Source organism: Pipistrellus kuhlii, unplaced genomic scaffold (assembly GCF_014108245.1).
Source record: "Pipistrellus kuhlii isolate mPipKuh1 unplaced genomic scaffold, mPipKuh1.p scaffold_m20_p_5, whole genome shotgun sequence".
Lineage (NCBI taxonomy): Eukaryota > Metazoa > Chordata > Mammalia > Chiroptera > Vespertilionidae > Pipistrellus > Pipistrellus kuhlii.
Genome location: NW_023425551.1, coordinates 75,062,566 through 75,080,763, shown reverse-complemented (window position 1 = coordinate 75,080,763; position 18,198 = coordinate 75,062,566). Strand labels below are relative to the sequence as shown.

At 62.8% G+C, this 18,198-nt stretch overlaps 1 protein-coding gene across 4 annotated transcripts; it reads left to right on the top strand.

The window, feature by feature from the left end:
• The first annotated feature begins 296 nt into the window (after positions 1-296).
• MDFI (MyoD family inhibitor) lies at positions 297-15,237 on the top strand. 4 transcript variants are annotated; one of them, XM_036413771.2, is made up of 5 exons: positions 297-409; positions 1,810-1,896; positions 8,241-8,423; positions 11,286-11,510; positions 14,540-15,237. In XM_036413771.2, exons 2-5 carry the CDS (start codon positions 1,821-1,823, stop codon positions 14,794-14,796), a joined length of 741 nt encoding a protein of 246 aa, XP_036269664.1. In that variant the 5' UTR covers positions 297-409; positions 1,810-1,820; the 3' UTR covers positions 14,797-15,237. The 4 variants fall into 4 exon arrangements, with proteins under 4 accessions (XP_036269664.1, XP_036269666.1, XP_036269665.1 ...); XM_036413772.2 differs by lacking the exon at positions 297-409 and adding an exon at positions 1,548-1,680; XM_036413773.2 differs by lacking the exon at positions 8,241-8,423.
• The last annotated feature ends 2,961 nt before the right edge of the window (positions 15,238-18,198 follow it).

The window sequence follows — 18,198 nt, the reverse complement described above, 5'->3', positions numbered from 1 at the left end:
ATCCTGCACCCCATTCTTGGAAGCTGGTGAGGCCCAGCCCCGGGCCCAGGTGAGTGAGCCTAAGTCGGTAAGAATGCAGCAGTGGCCAAGCCCGGGCGCGGGCGCGTCCCGGTGACTCAGCCCTTGCCAGGAAGAGGGAGGCCGCCCCATCTCCAGGGCTCCCAGACTGCAGCCGGATCGGATCCGGGCTGGCTCCTGGGCGCCAGGCTAAGCCCCCGCAGCAGGCAGCCCGGCCCCTGGAGCTGGGCCCCTCCTCCCGGCCCGCGACCCCGCTCCGGGCTGCCGCCGGCGGGGCTCTCTCTTCGCGAGACGCGGGCCCGGGGGGCGAGGGCGCGGGGGCGCCGAGGGGCCCGCGCCGAGGGGCCCCGGCGATCTCGGCCGAGACGGCGCGGCGCGGACCTCCGACGCCGTGAGTAGCTGACGCGCGGGCCGGGGCAGTCCCTCCCGGGCCCCCCGTCCCAGTCCCGGCGCCGCGGGACGCGGCTCGGAGGCGGCCGGTTCGCCTGGCCGAGACGCTGTCACCTCGCCGAGCGCCCGGGGTCGGGGACGGGGACGGGGATGGAGTCCCGGGGTCGCGCTGAGGGTCCTTGAACCCCCCGAGGCTGCCGTCGGGGGCTTTCTTCCTGTCCCACGGCCCCGAGGCAGGGCCCCGCACACAATTCCAGATGCGCCCCACTGCCCCGGCCTGGAGGGCCCCTTCTCTCCCTTCCAGCGTCCCCACAGCCCGGGAGGCCCGGACTCCGGGCCGGAGCTGAAGGAAAAGGCTGCACGGGAGACTGGCTCTTGGCCTTGGAGTTGGTTTTCCGACCCAGATTCCCACGCGCCGCGGGCGGGGTGGGAGGTGAGGATGCTCAGAGCTGCCGGGAGACCCGGGAGGGTAGCTCGCCACCAACCCCTGGGGACAACCTCTGGCGAGGCCTGGGCGCCCGGCTCAGGGTCCCCGGGGGACGGAAGGGGTGCGCAGAGGGTGCCCGAGGAACCCTGCCATTCCCATCGAGGGGACCAGGCGATCTGGAGGCCACCAGCAGCCAGACAATCAGCCCCAAGTGGCTGTAGTCGCCGTGCTGTCTCTCTCTCTCCTTCTCCGGACTTTGCGCAAACTTTTACAGAGTTTAGGACAGGCGGCGGGGAGCGCGCAGCCCCTGGGGGCGCTGGATCGGGGAGGGAGGCGGAGATTTAGGGAGACTGGGGCCCCCCTCTGCCTGCGCGGAGGAAACGCGCGGAGCCCGCTTCCTGTGGGGGCTCGGGCCGCGGCGCCCCGCGGACAGCCGCGTCCGGCCAGGCAGCGCCGAGCCCCGCGCGGGGGCAGGGACGCGGCGACGGCGGTGGGGGCGGGGGCGGCGGTGGGGGCGGGGGCGGCGGTGGGGGTGCGGGTGGGCCGGGAGCGCCGGGACGGCGAGCAGGGGGCGGGGAGAGGGTGGGCCGGGAGGAAGGGAGGCGCGCGGCCAGCAGGGGAGGAGGGAGGGGGGGCCGGAGGGAGGGGAGGAAGGAGAAAGGGGGCTCGTGGCGCGGGCTGGCGCCAAAAGGGGAGCGCGGCGCGAGTGAGGCAGGGAGGGGGCGCTGGGAGGGGGCGCGGGGCGGCACCGGGACTGCGGGCCCCTCGGCGGGGGCGCCTGGGCGGGCGCATGGCAGGCCCGGTGCCGTGATCCCGGAGGCGAGAGGAGCGCGCAGTTTGCACGAGTAAGTCCGTCGGTGGCCGAGCTGGACGGAGGCGGCGCTCGCCGGCTGCCGGATCGCCCCTGCCAGCCCTCCTCCCCGCACGCAGCGCGGGGCGAGGGCGCCCCACCCGCTGAGCCCCGTTTTCCGCAGGTCCCGGGCCGATGTCCCAGGTGAGCGGCCAGCACGCCCCTCGCTGCGACGCTCCCCATGCAGCCCCCAGCGCAGCCCCTGGCCCAGGTACGATGTGGGGGTGGGAGGGGGAGAGGAGGCTGGGCCGGAGAGGGGTGGGTGGCTCCGGGGTGGGGGTGGGGGGGTTAATGCTCTCCCCCTTCTCCCAGAGACAGTAGGAGACAGTTTGGGGGAGCCTGGTGGAAGTGGAGGCGAAGGGTCTGGCTAGCTGGGACGGGGTCCAAATCGAGTGGAGCGCTGGGGTGATGGGGGCAGGGCCCCAACGCAGCCGGGGCCGTGCCAAGTTGGCTTAATTCCCCTCACTCCCAACCAGACTCACACACACACACACACACACACACACACACACACTCACTCACGCACACACACACACACACTGCAGGCTGTCTGTCCGTCTGGGATTGGTGTCCCAGCCATTTCGGCCCAGTGTGTAAATATTTATGGGGACCTCGGGCGAAGGTGGGGATGTCTGAGTCTTTCTCCCCTTCTTCCCTTCCCCCAACCCCACCGGAGCCCAGCGCTTCCCGAAAACTTTTGTTCGCTTAAAGCGGCCGCAGGACCCGGCCCCTCCCCTTCTTGCCATCTGTCTTGCTAGTCTACCTCCCCACCTCGGCCTGGCCAGTCCCCTTTGCTCCTGCCCTGCACACACACACACACACACACACACACACACACGCCTCCTAGCTCACAGGGTCTGTACCATCCCCGGGTCCTGCAGGAGCCTCCCTACCCAGGGAGGTTTGGGACCCCCTAAGGGCGGGAGCCCCCTCCCTGTACAGATGGGAGCAGAGGCTCACCGGGGAACAGAGTCAGAAGTCGGGGACTTTGGGGATCTGTTCAGGGCAGAGGGCTGGGGTGCAGGCACATAGGCCCAGATTGCATGACTCTAATCCCAGCTCCTAGTGAGTCTAATTCATTTGCCTCTTTCTCTCTCACACACCCCCCACTCTCCTCCCCCTTTGAGTGATGATGGTCTGTTCCTGGACCTCTGACACAATCCCGGCCGGCATGGCCGGAGACAAGTCCCTTCCCCTCTGGCCTCAGTCTCCACATCCGCCCGCGGGAGCCTGTCTGCCTGCTGGAGGGCCTGCCCCACTCCCCAGTCTGCGAGTGAGAGCCGTGGCCCTCTGCCCCCACCCCACCCCAGGCTATGGAGGTGGGGGGCCTCCTAGAACAGAGCGAGGACAGTGAGGGGATATCTGGCCGGGGGCCAGCGCATGAATGACACTAATGTGTCTGCTGCACGCGCCCCCCGTAATCCTCAGGTTCCCTCCTCTCGGTGGGCCCCTGGAGCAGGGGCTTCTGGGAATAAGCTCCTCCAAGAACTGGGCTCCTTCGGGCTGGAGAGAGCTGGAGCCAGGAGCCGGGGGGGGGGCTTCTGGGGGGCTGGGAACCTTCTCTCTCCCACTCCGCTTCCCTCGCCTCTCCTCTCTTTCTCAGCCTCCTTCTGGCCTGTCCTCCCACTCCCTGCTTTCTTCCTCTGCTTATCTGTTTTCTCTGCCCGCCACCCCCCCCCCCCCCAGTGCCTCTTTCCCAGATCCTCTCCCTATGCGACCCACCCACTCTCAGCCCCGAAGGGAGAAGAGGGGCTACATGTGCTGGGGCGAGGGGCAGAGGCCAGGGGGACCCCTGGGAGGGTGGAGGCCGGGGCTGTAACTTGAGGCCCCCAGCACCCCAGCGAGCCCCCTCCCCAGGCTGGGCCGAGCCAGACAATGTGGCTTTCATAACCGGAGGAGGCCTGGCTCTGCCGCCTTGGGAGCATGAGGCTGCTGCCCAGGAAGCCCAAACCGCAGGAGACGCAGCCAAAACCCCACAGACGCCTGAATCCGAGACCAGAATCCCCCACGCTCCCCGCTGAGCCCTGACAGCACAGCCAGGCCAGGGTGCTGCCCCCGGGGCCCTGCGGGCAGCACGGCCAGGGAGCGAGCCAGCCCCGCCCTCCGCAGGGGCAGATGGAACATGGGGTGAAGGAGCCTGGGGCAGCTCTGGTTGGGGCAGGTGGCCAAGCCCCCACCCACACCCTTGGCGCCCCCAGTGGCCTCTCCCCACCCACCCCTGAGAGCCCCAGAGCCTGGCTCCCTCACCCGCAGCAGATTTCTGCCCAGCACTGGGGCGTCACATTCCTGCTCTTGGTTCTAAATTGAATTTCCTGGGGAATTGGAGCCTTCAGACCTAAAATAAAACCAACCCAACCCAGCCTTAACTGGCCAGCTCAGGCCCTCTCGGTCCTCAGCCGGTGGCCTGGGACGGTGACCAGGGTGTCACAGCTGTGTATCAAGGGAGTCCACATGCTCGCCTTCTTGGGGTTCGAGCCAGTCTCCACCCCCAGTCCTCACCGTCTCCTTCTCTCTCCTTCCCTGTCCTGGGCAAGTCCAAGCTCCAGAGCTCCGTCCACCCCAACAGACCCTGCTGAGTCCCCGCTGCGGTGAGAGATGTTCTGGAGCAGCAAGGCCAGATCCCGCACCCCCCGCTGGCGACACCACTGCCAGCCAGAGCCTGGGAGGCTGCCCCGGGCGTGGAGGGGCCAGGACCCCCGTGCCAGGTCATAGTGAACAGTACTGAGCGCTAGGTCCTCAGGAAGTGGGCCACTCCAAGGAGGGATGGAGGAGGCACAGTTGGCTCGGGGCTCAGGGGAGGCCCTGGAGGAAGAGGTGAAGCTGAGCTGGGTTAGGAAGGGAGGGCTGGATGGTGCAGTGGGAGACAGGAGCACGCTAAGCCTGAGGGGCCGGGTCAGAAGGCCTGGGGCCACGGAGAGGTCAGTGCGCCTGGAACACGCCATCCTTGTCCATTGATTATTGAGGATCTAGATTGAGGCCTTGGCTAGCAGGCCAGGGGAGACCGGAGTTCTGAGCACAGCAGATCCTGGTCCCCTCTTCTTTACTGGGGAGAAGCCCACACCCACTGCCACCAAGCCCCTGGAGAAGGCGGGTGTGCGGGATCTGGCCTGGCCGCTCCGGAGCAAGGGCCCTGTGGTCACTTTCCAGCCTTGGGGTGAACCCACCCCTCCTGGAAGTGGTCCCCCATTTCCTTCCGGTGCCCCTCACCGGGGTGGACAGCAGGTGGAGGGAGCCCACAGGCGCCCTGCGGAGACTGGATCTCTCACCCTACCCCTTTGGGGCTGATCGGTTTAAACATTCCCCACCCTCTTCTCGGCCCTTTCCAGAGCTCAGGGCATGGACCAGCGCCTTATCCTGTGTTAGGAATGAGTGTGTGTCAGGCTGTTGCCTTTCTGTATTTCCCGCTTGTGGAGGGGACCGCTGCTCAGGGACACCCCAGCACCGGTGGCCCGCTGTGCACATTAGAAAGAGGGGGCCCTCTGCTCAGAGGCAGCAGGTGTGCAGCTGGCCGAGCCAATGGCATCTCCAGGAAGCCGCGCACAACCACCCCTGCCCCCTTGGCCAGTGCCTTTATGCAGAACATGACTTGCACATCCACAAGCCAGCCTTGGCCTCCGCTGGCCACCCTGCTTCCAGCCCACGCTGCACTCCACCCTCTAGGGGGCATCCTTTGGGCATTCTTCCTCAGAGATGTTCTCTCCTCGGTGGCTGGACAGCAGAGTCCCACAGTCACAAGGAAAACTGGGCTCTTTCCATCTCCCCCGCCCCCCTCTCTCTTTTGTAAAATATAGAGGAAGGGAGAGGGATAGAGAGTTAGAAACATCGATGAGAGAGAGAATCATCGATCAGCTGCCTCCTGCACACTCCCCACTGGGGATGTGCCCGCAACCAAGGTACATGCCCTTGACCGGAATCGAACCTGGGACCCTTCAGACCGCAGGCCGACACTCTATCCACTGAGCCAAACTGGGTAGGGCTCTTTCCAGCTCTTGATGGGTGAGCACTTGGGCCTTGGGCCTGGCTTTTTGCCCCATGTGCCATGGAGAGAGCTGTGTCTTGGTCCAGCATCTAGACCTGGGGCCTTCTGACTCACAGCTCAGGTCTTCCCGCCACTTCTACTCCTCATGCTGCTTCCCGCTCTCCGGGCACTCGGCAGCTTCCTCTCCCGCCCTCAGCGATGTTCCCTTGGGCAGCGGCGGCTCCGCTCCGCTGCCCCTGCTGCCCCAGGAGAGCCGTCCCTTTGAGTTTCCAGGCCAAGACGCCTGAACTGGATTCTCTTTCCCGGTTTGTGTGAGAAGGGCAGTGGGCGGGTCAGTGGGTGGAAGTGCTCCGGATGGCCCTGCAGGCCAGGACACTGCTGAGCCTCTCACCACTCTCTGACCCCCTGAGAGGTCAGCTTTAGGAACCCCCGTTACACACAAGGGAACCCAAGTCCTGCTAACTTGCCCAAGCTGGTAACCGGGGAGACCGGGCTTGGATCTGACACTTCTCTTTGACTTCTCCCTTTTACCACAGGGAGAGTCAGCGCCCCTCCCCGCTTCAGGGCCAGAGGCTGGAGCGGGGCAGGCCCCTTTCTCCAGAGAATTAGGACCTCCCTTCCTTCACAACCTGGGGTCTCGGCCCCAAAAGCCTTGTCTGAGCTGCTGCAGACATGTTTGGGGCCACGAGAGGCCCATGGACCAGGCAGCATCTCCTCCCTCTTGTCACCTCCACTGGCCTTCGCCACCCTGTCCCAGCTTTGTGCCCTTCCAAAAGCCATTGGCCTCTCTCCTGACCCAGGGTGATGGGGTTCCCCCGAGCCCAAAGAGTGGACCGGGCTGGAGGCACCCACCCTGTCTCTGTGGAGCAGGATTGGGCACCATGAGGGGCTCCCAACACATGACTCTGGTGTCCCCCAGAAGTCGCTGGTGCCCCGGCCCCTGATGCCTCCGGCCCTGGCTCCTGGATCCTGGCTCCAGGCAGGGCCCGTGTTTCCCTGGGCAGGAGTGAGCATGAACATGGCTGCTGCTCTCTGCTGCGCTCTGGGCCTCCGGAGCCTGTGGCCTGGCCATGGGAGACCAGGGTCTTTGAAACAAGGTCAGGAGCTGTAGTAGACGGATGCTCAGGGCCCAGGGAGGCAGCTGAGCCCCTGCGTGTTCTCTCCCCTCGAGGTGTTCCCCTCCCCTCTCCCCAAACCTGAGTGCCCAGCCTTCATTATCGCCCTCCTCCCTTCCCCCACTCCATTGGAGACAGCTCAGAGAGGTACCCCCTATGTAAGCCTAATGATCCTCATCGTTGATTTGTTTCTATTTCCAAGACTAGGTTTTCTCTCTCTGTCCCTCTGGTGCCTCTCTCTCGGTCTCTGTGATGTGTGTCCACGTGGCTGTGAATATTTTACTGGGTCTCACCGCCCTTTCCCTCCATCCTCCTCTGTCTCCCGAGTCCCTCTTCTCTACGTGCCCTTTTGGTTTGTGTCCCTCTGAGTCTCTTGTTTCTGTTTTCCTGTTGTTCCCAGTGTGGCATGCGGGGCACCCTCCTGAGGCCCCCGTCTTCCCATTGCACAGCCTGAGTCCGCCGAGGCTCAGGCGGCACCCTGCACCCTGTAATTGCCCAGTCTGCTCCTTGGCCCCGTGACCCTGCCTTCACCCTCCTGGGCCCTGCCTCCCCGCAGGCCTTCCCACGCCCTGTGGGAACTAGGGCCCTGTCTGCCTCCCTCCCCCACTGCCCATCCCCCTAACCTTTCCCCCTGCCCAGGGGCCAGTCCTGCCTCCTGTCGCCCGCCCTGGGAGCTGTGGGTTTGAAGGTGGCTCCTTCCTTCCTTCCGCCCACTGTGCAGAGGGCTGAGCTGGTCACTGTAATTACATGTGGCTGCCGCCCGCCCGCCTCTTCCCAGCCCTCTCATCCTCTCCCTGCCGCTCCTGCCCCTCCAATCCAGGCCCCAGCCTTCCCCTCACCCCAGGTTTCCTCTAACTCTTTCTCTTGCTGTCTTCCTCTCTCCGATCCAATTTCTCACTGTCTGTCTCCCTCTCGCTCAGCCTGTATCGCGCTCCCTTCTCCTTCACCTCTGCCTTTGACCCAGTCTTATCTCTCTCTCCATGGCTACTCTTGCTCTGTTGCAGTCTCCCTCCTGGAGCAGGCTGTCTGTCACTGGGTTTCTGGGGCTCTCCCCTCCCGGGCCCAATCCCCGCCTTCTGATGCTCTATCTTGGCTTCCACTTGTCACTGTCCCTTGGATTCCTTCTCTCTCGCTGTCACTCCTGGTGCCTGTCCCTATCTCTCCATCGCCGACCACCTGTCTGTTCTCTCCTGCTTCTCCTGACACCACCAATACACGCATGCACACACCTGCACAGGCACACATGAGCACATGCTCACACACCCTCGCTCGCTCGCTCACGTGCTGTGGTCTGGGAGTCTATTTTGGAGTCGGGCGCTGTTGCCAGGTGGGGGAAAGGCTGGGTAACTGTACAAAGAGACCAGGAATGAGGGCTCCCAGCGATCAGGCTGCAGGGAGGGGTTCGGGCTGGGTACACAGAAGGGCACGGAGAAACACCTCGCTCGTCTGCTTTTCCCCCAGCCCAGACCCCATCGCCCCCGCCTGGGCTGGAGGCAGGAACAGGACCCACTGCCTCTGTGGAGGCGGTGCTAGAAGAGGGGTCCCTGGAGGAGGAGGCACCCCCCATGCCTCAAGGCAATGGCCCTGGGGCCCCCCAGGCCCTGGACAGCACTGACCTCCACGTCCCCACGGAAGCTGTGACACGTGAGTCCTAGGGGGCCGGGGAGTCGGGGTGGCGACACGGAGGGGTTCCAGGGGGAATGCCGTCCAGGTGGGCTGGCAGAAACGCAGTGCGTGCTCTCAGGAGCCCAGCACAGGGCTGGGACCCGGAGGGACGGCAGCGGAGAGGTCACTGTCCTTTCTGTCTAGGAAGTTCTCCACGCACAAACTTATTAGTGTGAGATTAGTTCAAAATGAGTGTGCACCGGAAAAGTAAGTCAGGACCCTGGCCTTGTGGTGCAGGACAGAGAGGCTGGGGCTCCGGGAGGAGGCACAGGGACCAGGGAGAGGCAGCCAGAGCCCAGCACAGCACCAGCCTTCGGGGCATCCAGGCCAAAAGGAAGGAGGGAAGCCCCCAGTTGGTCTGGGCAGAAAGGAGCAAACTTCAGTTTCGTTCCCAGGCTCGGATTGAGGTCTCCGAGGAGGTTCTGGGCGGAAGAGCATTCTCCACCTTCACCCTCAAAAGCAGGGGGTTCTGTAATGACTACTAAGATGCCCAAATCTGCAGGCACCATTGCACTTTCCAACTGTCTTTCCCTGAATGATCCCAAGTGCTGTCCAGCCTGTTGTCAAGCCCATTTCACAGACCAGAAAACTGAGGTGCAGAGAACCACTCACCCTGGACAGACGCTGGGGACTCGGGTCTCCTGACCCAGTGCTCTTTCCTGTGCCTGCCCACCCAGCTGGCATGCTGCGCCGGGAGCTGGCACCGCCAGGCAGGGCATCTGGGGCGAAGTTGGCCTCCCTGGAAGTTAGGGTTGCTAAATCCTGCTCGCACACTGCCCTCAGCCCCCTCCAAACATGCCCCCCAGCAGAATTAGGGGAAAGAGGTCAGCACAGTGGCCAGTCTGGGCGGGAGTTGGACAGTCGCTCCTGTGTCTGCGGGCCCTGAGTGTTTGTTCTGTGACTCAGTCCCCCTGGTCACTCCACTGCTATGGCCACAGGCAAGCTCTGTGTCTGCCCACACCCCCCTGGGCCCTCAGCTCACCACACATGCCCGCCCGCTGGTCACTGTGCCATGTTTAGGCAGCAGGGCAGGGGGCACTGAGGCTGGCCAAGGATTCAAGCTCAGTCACCCCCATGGGGCCAAGTGGTGGGGGGATGATGATTCAGGCCTGGCCACTTCCCTTACCCCTGTTTACCCAGATGCAGGCCCCAGCCACGCCTCAGGGCTCAGGGTGGACGGCTTCCAGGGCAGAGCCTCTGCAGAGCCTGGTCTCCCATCCTGCCAGACTCCCCACCTCTCTGCTCCTTTGTCCCAACCTCCATCCCCTCCCTCTCCCTCTCCTAGATGTGGACTCTTGGCGAGTTTTATCCTCCAGGGCCTCGGTGTTGCCATCTGTGAAATGGGGCTAATAATAGATCTCTCCTGACATTCAAAGACATCACGACCCATAAAGCTCTCAGCACTGTGCCTGGCACCCGTAACAGCTCAGAACATGCCAACTACTAGTTAGGAGCATAGTGATGGTTGTGCTAGAAGCAGCCTGTTCCCCAGACCCTTGTCTCCCAATCTCTGTCCCCTCCTTCCTGTGGCCTGCGAGCTTCAGCTTCCAGCTTCTAGGCTGCTCCGCCTCTGACAGGAGCTGTGGGCCTTGGACAAATTACTGTACCTCTCTGGAACTCAGTTTCCGCATCTGGGAAGATACAGCCCAGTAGCAATACTCAGAGGACCCAGCGAGTGAGTAATTAGCAGGCCAAGGGCTTAAACTAGTCACCGACAAGCAGTAAGTGCTCGGTGGTGTGACTACTGCCATTCCCAGAAGGCCCAGCCCTTCTCCAGGCACTGAGGCTGTCTCCCTTCTCTGCCTCCTGGCCTCCTCCCCCATCTCCAGTCCCCCTCCCCCATCTCCTCCTACCACAGTTCAAACACAGAGGCCAGGCCTGGAGGGAGTTGGGGGACCAGGCCCCAGCACCTGAGAGATGCGAGTTCCCCATGTTTACAGAGGCCTCGGGCCCATGGGTCCTGCCCAGTCCCGCCCTGAGGGCTCCGAGCACTAGCGCCCCTTCTCAGCGCCCTCCCCGCCATGGCTGCCCTCATGGCTTCTGAACAGAACTGCCTTTCAGGTGAGCAGGCTCGAGTGGGTGAGGGAAGACCTGGGTGTTTGGCGGGCTCTCTGGGGCCAGCTCCCTGCACCTCACTGATACAGCTCAAGTCTGGTCCCTCAGCCTGCGAAGGGGACTCGGGGTTCCTGGCCTCAGGGGTCTCCCCGATGGCCTCCCTCTTCCGCTCTTCTCTCCCTCCTCACCCAGACCCCAAGGGCCCCTCAGCAGACTCCCGCCAGCCACCCCTCAGAGGCCGACAGGGCAGGGCGTGGAGGAGAGGAGATAGAGGGGCTGCTGTGAGGAGCCCCCGGATTCCAGACCAGGCATTCGTCTCCAAACAGATGTTTCTAATAACTCACCCAGCGCACGAAGGGCAAAAACAGCTGGGGGCTTGGCAGAGGCCGAAGCGAAGGTTAACTACTTCACTGCTGGCCTCCCACCCCAGCCTCACTGTCCCGGTCCCTCCCCCAGCCGCCACCTCTTCTGCCCGAATCCCAGGACCCCAAGTCAGGGGACTGGGTTTCATGTCGGGGGGAGAGGGTGGGGTCCAGCACTCTGAGCCCCTCTTGCACCTCTGGCTCCTGGAATGAGCACTGGCCTGCGAGTCCGGAGCCAGGCTCCCCTCGGTGCTACTTCCTGGTGTGCCTCTGGGCACGTCAGTTCTGCTCTCTGGGCCTCAGTTTCTTCATCTGCAGGACGCTGATCTGGTGGGTGAATTGTGGTGTCTGTGAGGACAAAGCAGGCAGGAGCAGAACGGAGCCTGGCCCCCAACTCCACCCCCCTTTCTCGTCATCTCTCCAGGCCAGCCACAGGGGAACCCCTTGGGCTGCACCCCACTACTGGCGAATGGCTCCGGCCACCCCTTGGAGCTGGGCAGCGCCAGGCGGGCGGGGAACGGCGCCCTGGGTGGCCCCAAGGCCCACCGGAAGCTGCAGGCCCACCCATCTCTCGCCAGCCAGGGCAGCAAGAAGAGCAAGGGCAGCACCAAGTCCGCCGCCTCCCAGATCCCTCTGCAGGCACAGGAGGGTGAGTGCCGCCTCTCCCTGAGGGGCCTCCAAGCCAGCTTCTCCAGGGCTGACCCAGGGGCCGGCAGCAGCAGCGTCTTCCCGGGCTTCTGGGAACCGGTCCCGGCCCCAGGCCAGGCCCCCTGGACCGGCACCTCTGGGTGGGGCAGGAGCCAGGGGGCTCTGACAAGCCCTGCGGGGAGTCTGCTGCAAGACTCAAATCTGAAAGCTTTGCAAAGGCGGTTGGATAAACTGAGGCAAATGTGCCCTTTTTCAAGGCCAACGCCTTCCCACCGCTGCTCTCCCAGAGTTTCTGTAACCAGGAACGGAGCCAGATGGCCTAATCCCGCTTAAGCCATCCCGTTTCTGGAACCAGAAGGAATTTTCCTCCAGGAATGGGCCATCTGTTTAGTGAGAGCGGTCAGAGCACCTGGCAGAGCAGAACGATGCTCCGTGAGACGCTGAACTGGGGAGGTCGGCAGGGGCTACTCAGTGCAGTGGGAGGTCAGGAACCGAGATGCACCAGCCATTGTGCTTGCAGCACCAATGCCCTCGCAGGGCCACGCGGGGCCTCTCCCCTCCCCCAGCATCAATTCCACATGAGCCCAGCTGCCTGTAGCTCAGTGGTGCTTGACCTTTACCCTAGACTTTTTAAGTGATTCCTGTCCATGTTGGGGGACCCTGACCTGGTTCTCTGCAAACAGGACTCGGCGCACACATTTGCACATGCGTATTCATAAGCCTCCCCACCTCGCAGAGCAGACACTGCCCAGCTAATGTATGAAAGAGGCGTTTATTCATTGAAGTGTAGTGGGCGTCGCTGTGAACCAGGCACCATGCTATGTGCCGGGTGCCCAGTCCACGGCCTCATGAGCTCTCATGAGAGAGACGCAGCAGGGAGTCACCTTATGATGTGATAAATAATGATGAAGCCACACACAGGGGATTATGGGAACACAGGGGCCCCCCACTCCAGCCCAAAAAGTCAGGGGGGGGGGGACCCTAGGAAGGCTCTGGAGGAGTCTGAGCAAGGCTTAAGGTTGAGGAGGATCTATCGATAGTTAGGGGGGTTTAGCAAAGAGGTAAGAAATGGCTAAAGTGCTAGATTATGAAGTTCAAGGTCAGGAATGGTGGGAGGTGAGACTCCAGGCCAGGCCAGGGCCAGGAAGCGGGGATGCCTCGTAAACGATGCTCAGTGGACTTTGATTATCGGTTATCGGTTATCGGTTATCAGGAGGGCAATAGGAAGCCACTGAGGGTTTCCAGCAAGGTGGTGGCCTCATCAGATTTGCACTGGAAGAGAACGCCCCTCTTCAGCTTGCCGATAGCTTGCAGGGGTTCCAGCTGTACCAGACCCCACTCCCCCCCCCCCAGGAAAGGGCCAGGGGAGTCGGACCCTCCATGGCAGTGTGAGACCCCCACAGGACCAGCAGCCTGTGCCAGGGGCTCACCTGCTCAGGGGACATGGACACTCTGCCCCTTGGTCTGGCCCCTAGCAGAGGTGCCAGCTCAGCATCCTGGCAGCACACTGGGCGCTTCAGAGTGTGGACCCCAGAGCCAGCCTGCCTGGGTTCAGGTCCCAGCACCAGCATTTAACCAGCTGGGTGCCCAAGAGCGGCTCCTGCATCAATGCACTCCCCGTTTATCTACTCTGCGCCTGCCATGTGTCCAGCGCTGTTCTGGGGACAGACAAGCTGGAGCTCCCAGTGTAGTGAGAGGAGAAGTGGGTAGTGCGGTGGAAAGTGACAAGTCCTACAGGGGCCAGGTGAAGGAGGCCAGGGCAAGGGGGCGGGGTGCCAGATGGGGGTGCTGGGGTGGTGCGGGCAGGTTGCATTATGAAAGAGGGTGGCATTTGGGCACTGAAGGAGGGAGGGGATGAGCACCAGCATTTATCTGGGGCCAGGGCATCGGGGGGGGGGTGGGGGGCAGTAGTGCCTGTGTGAGGAGGAGCAGGCTGTGTGGCCACAGCAGGGACTAGGGGACAGAGGGGGGGAGTGAACCCAATCACAGGGAGCCATGGGGGCCACTCTGAGCTTTTTGGCTTTTACTCCCAGTGAGGCAGAAGCCACTGGAGGGCTTCTGAGCACAGGAGAGGCAGAGGGACAGAATCCCACCCAAGTTTTTAAGGGCCCCTGGTGTGTGGGGTGTGGATGGCTGGGGCGGGATGGAGGGTGGAGTGAAGAAGCAGTTGCCCTGGCAGAGATTAGCAGCGTGGGAGGATTCTGGCTATTTTATATTTTATATATTTTATATATATATTTAAATATATTTTATTGATTTTTTTTTTACAGAGAGGAAGAGAGAGGGATAGAGAGTTAGAAACATCGATGAGAGAAAATCATCGACCAGCTGCCTCTTGCATACCCGCTACTGGGGATGTGACCACAACCAAGGTACATGCCCTTGATGGGAATCCAACCTGGGACCTTTCAGTCCACAGGCCTATGCTCTATCCACTGAGCCAAACCGGTTTCGGCTATAGTTTATATTTTTATTGATTTCAGAGAGGAAGGGAGAGGGAGATAGAAATGGGAAGGAGCATTGATGATTACAGAAGATCATTAATTGGCTGCCTCCCGAGTGCCACACCTTGGGGATGAAGCCCGCAACCCGGGCATGTGCCCTGACTGGGAATCGAACCGGAACTGTGCCCCCTGGTTCATAGGTGGCTGCTCAACCACTGAGCCACGCTGCCTGGGCTCTGGCTGTATTTTGAAGTGATTTCCCTGCCTCCGTTTCTTGATCTGGAGTTGTGCACGTTTAAACAGAGCTTAATTCATGCCCAGCACTTAGAACAGTGCCTACAGCGTGTCACCCCATGGTGCCCGTTAAATAAGTGACCAAGGAGGGTTAAGAGCTGGGGATCCAGACTGCCTGGCTGGCCCCTCACCCCGACGAACTGGCTTCCCGGGGCGGGTGTGTGTTCGTCAGTCACTCTGGGCCAAGCAGGCTCCTCGCAGCCCCCACTTCCCGCCGGGCACTGAGGGCTCCGTGAGGGGTGGCAGGGCCCGGCCGGCCTCGCCCACACCCGCTCCCCCGCGCCCCCCGCAGACTGCTGCGTGCACTGCATCCTGTCCTGCCTGTTCTGCGAGTTCCTGACGCTGTGCAACATCGTCCTGGACTGCGCCACGTGCGGCTCCTGCAGCTCCGAGGACTCGTGCCTCTGCTGCTGCTGCTGCGGCTCCGGCGAGTGCGCCGACTGCGACCTGCCCTGCGACCTGGACTGCGGCATCCTGGACGCCTGCTGCGAGTCCGCCGACTGCCTGGAGATCTGCATGGAGTGCTGCGGGCTCTGCTTCTCCTCCTGACCGGCCCCCTCCCTCCTCCCTGCCCGCCAGGGGGCGCCCCGGGGACCTGGCGGCGGGGTTTGGGGGGACCGGCTGGGGACGGGGGCGCGGAACACTGTGAACGTCGGGGGAGGGCAGGGGCGCAGGGGGCGGGCTGTGCGCCCCTCTGCCCCTCCCTGCCCCCCGGCACCCGCCTCCCGCTGCGCCCAGGCTGAGAGCGCAGCAAAATGTGAAAAGAGGCGCCCACCGCCCTCAGCCAGCCCTCCCTCCCCTTTCCTGGGCGGTGGGGTGGGGGTGGGGTGGGGTGGGGTGGGGTGACCCATACAGTGACCCCAGCGTGCAGAGCTGGGCTCGGTCGGGGCGGGCGGGAGGGGGAGGGTATAGGAAAGACTGGAAGGGGGGAGGGGATGGAGGGAGGGTCTGTGCCATGTGTCGCTGTAAATAAAGGTATTTGTCATCTCCTCAGACTCCTGATTTCCTCAGTAACATCCATGGACCACGACTCTGAAAAGCAAACACTCCCCTCCCCACACCACTACCAAGCGGTGGGTGGATGAGGCTTGGAGGAGGGGGGCTTTCCTTCTTCGCTCCCTCCTCTTGCTTCGCAGTAAGGGAAGGGCCAAGTGGTACCAACTCCCCACCGTTATCCCCTGTTCCCTCCACAGGGGAGAGAGGTCCAGAGAGAGAAGAGCTAACCTTGGCATGGAATTGACGGCAGATGTGTACAGGTTCGGATTAATCTCGAAGGGTGGCACCATGTCTGGGGCAGAGCCATGTCCAGGGGAGGGGCGACCCCCGGCCCAGCACAGCCTGAGCCTTCCCTGGCTGCACTGGGAGGCTTGGGAGGGGGTCACGGCCCAGTTCAGTCACCTCCAAAAAGAAACTGTCTGGACTGGCAGGGCCCCCCAGGCATGTGTCCAGGGCAGGGGCAGGCCTGAGCACTGCAGGGCCCCTGGGGCAGTGGGCGCTGACCATGGGACGGCCGGCTGGACTGAGCCTCCCCCCCATCCCGGACCTGAGGATGCCAGAGGGGCCCAGCGAGGGAGAGGGTGCCTCGTGGCCGGATTTAGATTGTCTTGAGGAGAAGACACAGCTGAGGAAGGCCTTGGGAAGTGGCGATCTCGGCGGAACCTGATGGCCACTGCTTCCCCAACAAAGTCGGCAGTGGTCTGGAGGGACGGAGGGAGCTCGGAGAAAGGGCCCGATGAACCGGCACCTCTCCTAAGGATAAGCTGACCAGACGTTTCTCTGGTCTTTCAAAAAAATCTGGACTTCTTTAAAATGCCGCTGGACGCGGGACAAATTGTTAAAAATCGGTACTGTCCTGCCAAAAGCGGGACGTCTGGTCACCTTATCTAAGGGAAGTCCTAGGAGGCAGCAGCCTGGCCTTGGCAGTGGGCCGCAGTGGCAGCAGGAGGAAATGTGAGGCGGTGAGAGGGCCTCACCCACCCCCACATCTCTCCTGCCACCCCACTCCCCACACCCACCCCACTCATCCCCACCCCCTGCCGCCCCCAGGCAGGTGACCACGGGTTCTCTGACCTCTGGGGCCGCCAGGAAACTCAGGACACAGAGAACGGGCCCTCCCTGCCCAGGTCAGCAGGCAGGAGAGAAGCCCATCCTCTGCGCCCTCAGCGTTCGTGTCTCTGGTGGCTCATTCCCATTGGTGCTGGGTTACCTCCTGCCCGCGGTCCAAAGGCCCAAAGTCTCCTCTGTGCATACACGAGCATTTGCACATGTTGTTTTTTTCTTTTCTTTCTTTCTTTTTACAAAAATGTCAAAATCACATACACAACGTCGTGTTCTGTTCTTATCTCTCAACCACCGGTCTCGGGATCTTTCTGATCAGGAGTCCCCCTGCGGGATGAGCTGCAGTCCAGTGCCATCCCCAGCTCAGCCCCCTCCCCGGACTCCCCCGCCATAAACCAGGGTTTCCTTGTGCACCAGCGGGCTCTGGTGAGGACATTCCTGGACGAGGTGGTGCGGGGCTCCGGGCGTGTGCCTTTGTGACTGGCAGGCTGCCGGTGGCCCGGGGTGAGGGTGTGCCAGTCTGTTCACACACATACCCCCCTCTGCCGCTGCTGCCTCTGCTGCTCTTTGTCCTGAGGACGGACAATGGTGGGAGGGCTCAGCCTCAGGCTGGGGAGCTGGGAGGCCGGAGGGAGGGCCGGGTGTGGGGTGGGGGGGGAGAAGGAGGGGGGAGGAAAGAGGGGAGTGCTACAGACCAGCCAGAGGTCTGGTCCAGGTGGGCAGGAAGGCCCCCTCCCGGGCCCTCTCCCTCCGTAGGGCAGGAAGAGGCGCCTCTGCAGTCCAAATAGTGATTTCCTGCTGCAGGCTCCCGCCAGGCTGTTTTCTTTAGGGCCAGAGCTGAAACCAGAGAGCCGGGCGGTGGGGGCGGGACGGGCAGGATTTAGCCAGCCTCCCCCTGACGTGCTCACACACACACACACACACACACACACACACACGCACACTCACTCTCACACACATACACACACATATTCACATAGTCTTTCGCCCACACACAGTCATTCACTTACATATACATGGACTCTCCTTACAGTCACTACTCACATACATTCCACAAAATCTCTCTCACATACACACAAACTCTCTCTCTCCCTTTCTGTCTCTCTCTCTCCCTCTCTCTCACATACTCACACATATTCACATAGTCTTTTACTCACACACAGTCATTCACTTACATATACACAGACTCCCCTTACAGTCACTATTCACATATATTCCACAAGTCACACACACCACACACACACACACACCGCACACACACATATACATGCCCTCACACACTTCACGTTTCAGCGCCTGCAAACACTGCCAGCCCCAGGCAGCCTGAATGGTGCCACTGAGCCCTGTGCTCACTCCCCTCACCAGGCTGCCCTGCCTCCCCTACACCCCGTCTCCCCCAGGAGCCCTGCCTCCCCCACACCCCGTCTCCCCCAGGAGCCCTGCCTCCCCCACACCCCGTCTCCCCCAGGAGCCCTGCCTCCCCCACACCCCATCTCACCCAGGAGCCCTGCCTCCCCCACACCCCGTCTCTCCCAGGCTGCCCTGCCTCCCCCACACCCCGTCTCCCCTGGAGCCCTGCCTCCCCCACACCCCATCTCACCCAGGAGCCCTGCCTCCCCTACACCCCGTCTCTCCCAGGCTGCCCTGCCTCCCCCACACCCCGTCTCCCCAGGAGCCCTGCCTCCCCCACACCCCATCTCACCCAGGCTGCTCTGCCTCCCCCACACCCCATCTCACCCAGGAGCCCTCATGCTGCTGGGAAGCAGACGGCATTTGTCTCAGAGGCCACCCACCCACGCCACGCTGCCGAGACATCCTTCCAGGCCAGCCTGTGCTCTAGCCCCTTCCCCTCCACTCCCCAGCCTTCCCCGCCGACTCCGTCTCTGCTCTCCC

Bases quoted from the DNA above. Each gene is read 5' to 3' on its own strand.
- MDFI (XM_036413771.2), top strand. From the start codon at position 1,821: ATGTCCCAGGTGAGCGGCCAGCACGCCCCTCGCTGCGACGCTCCCCAT. The intron at 1,897-8,240 runs GTACGATGTGGG...CTTTTCCCCCAG, and splicing joins CAGCGCAGCCCCTGGCCCAG to CCCAGACCCCATCGCCCCCG. The intron at 11,511-14,539 runs GTGAGTGCCGCC...CGCCCCCCGCAG, and splicing joins CCCTCTGCAGGCACAGGAGG to ACTGCTGCGTGCACTGCATC.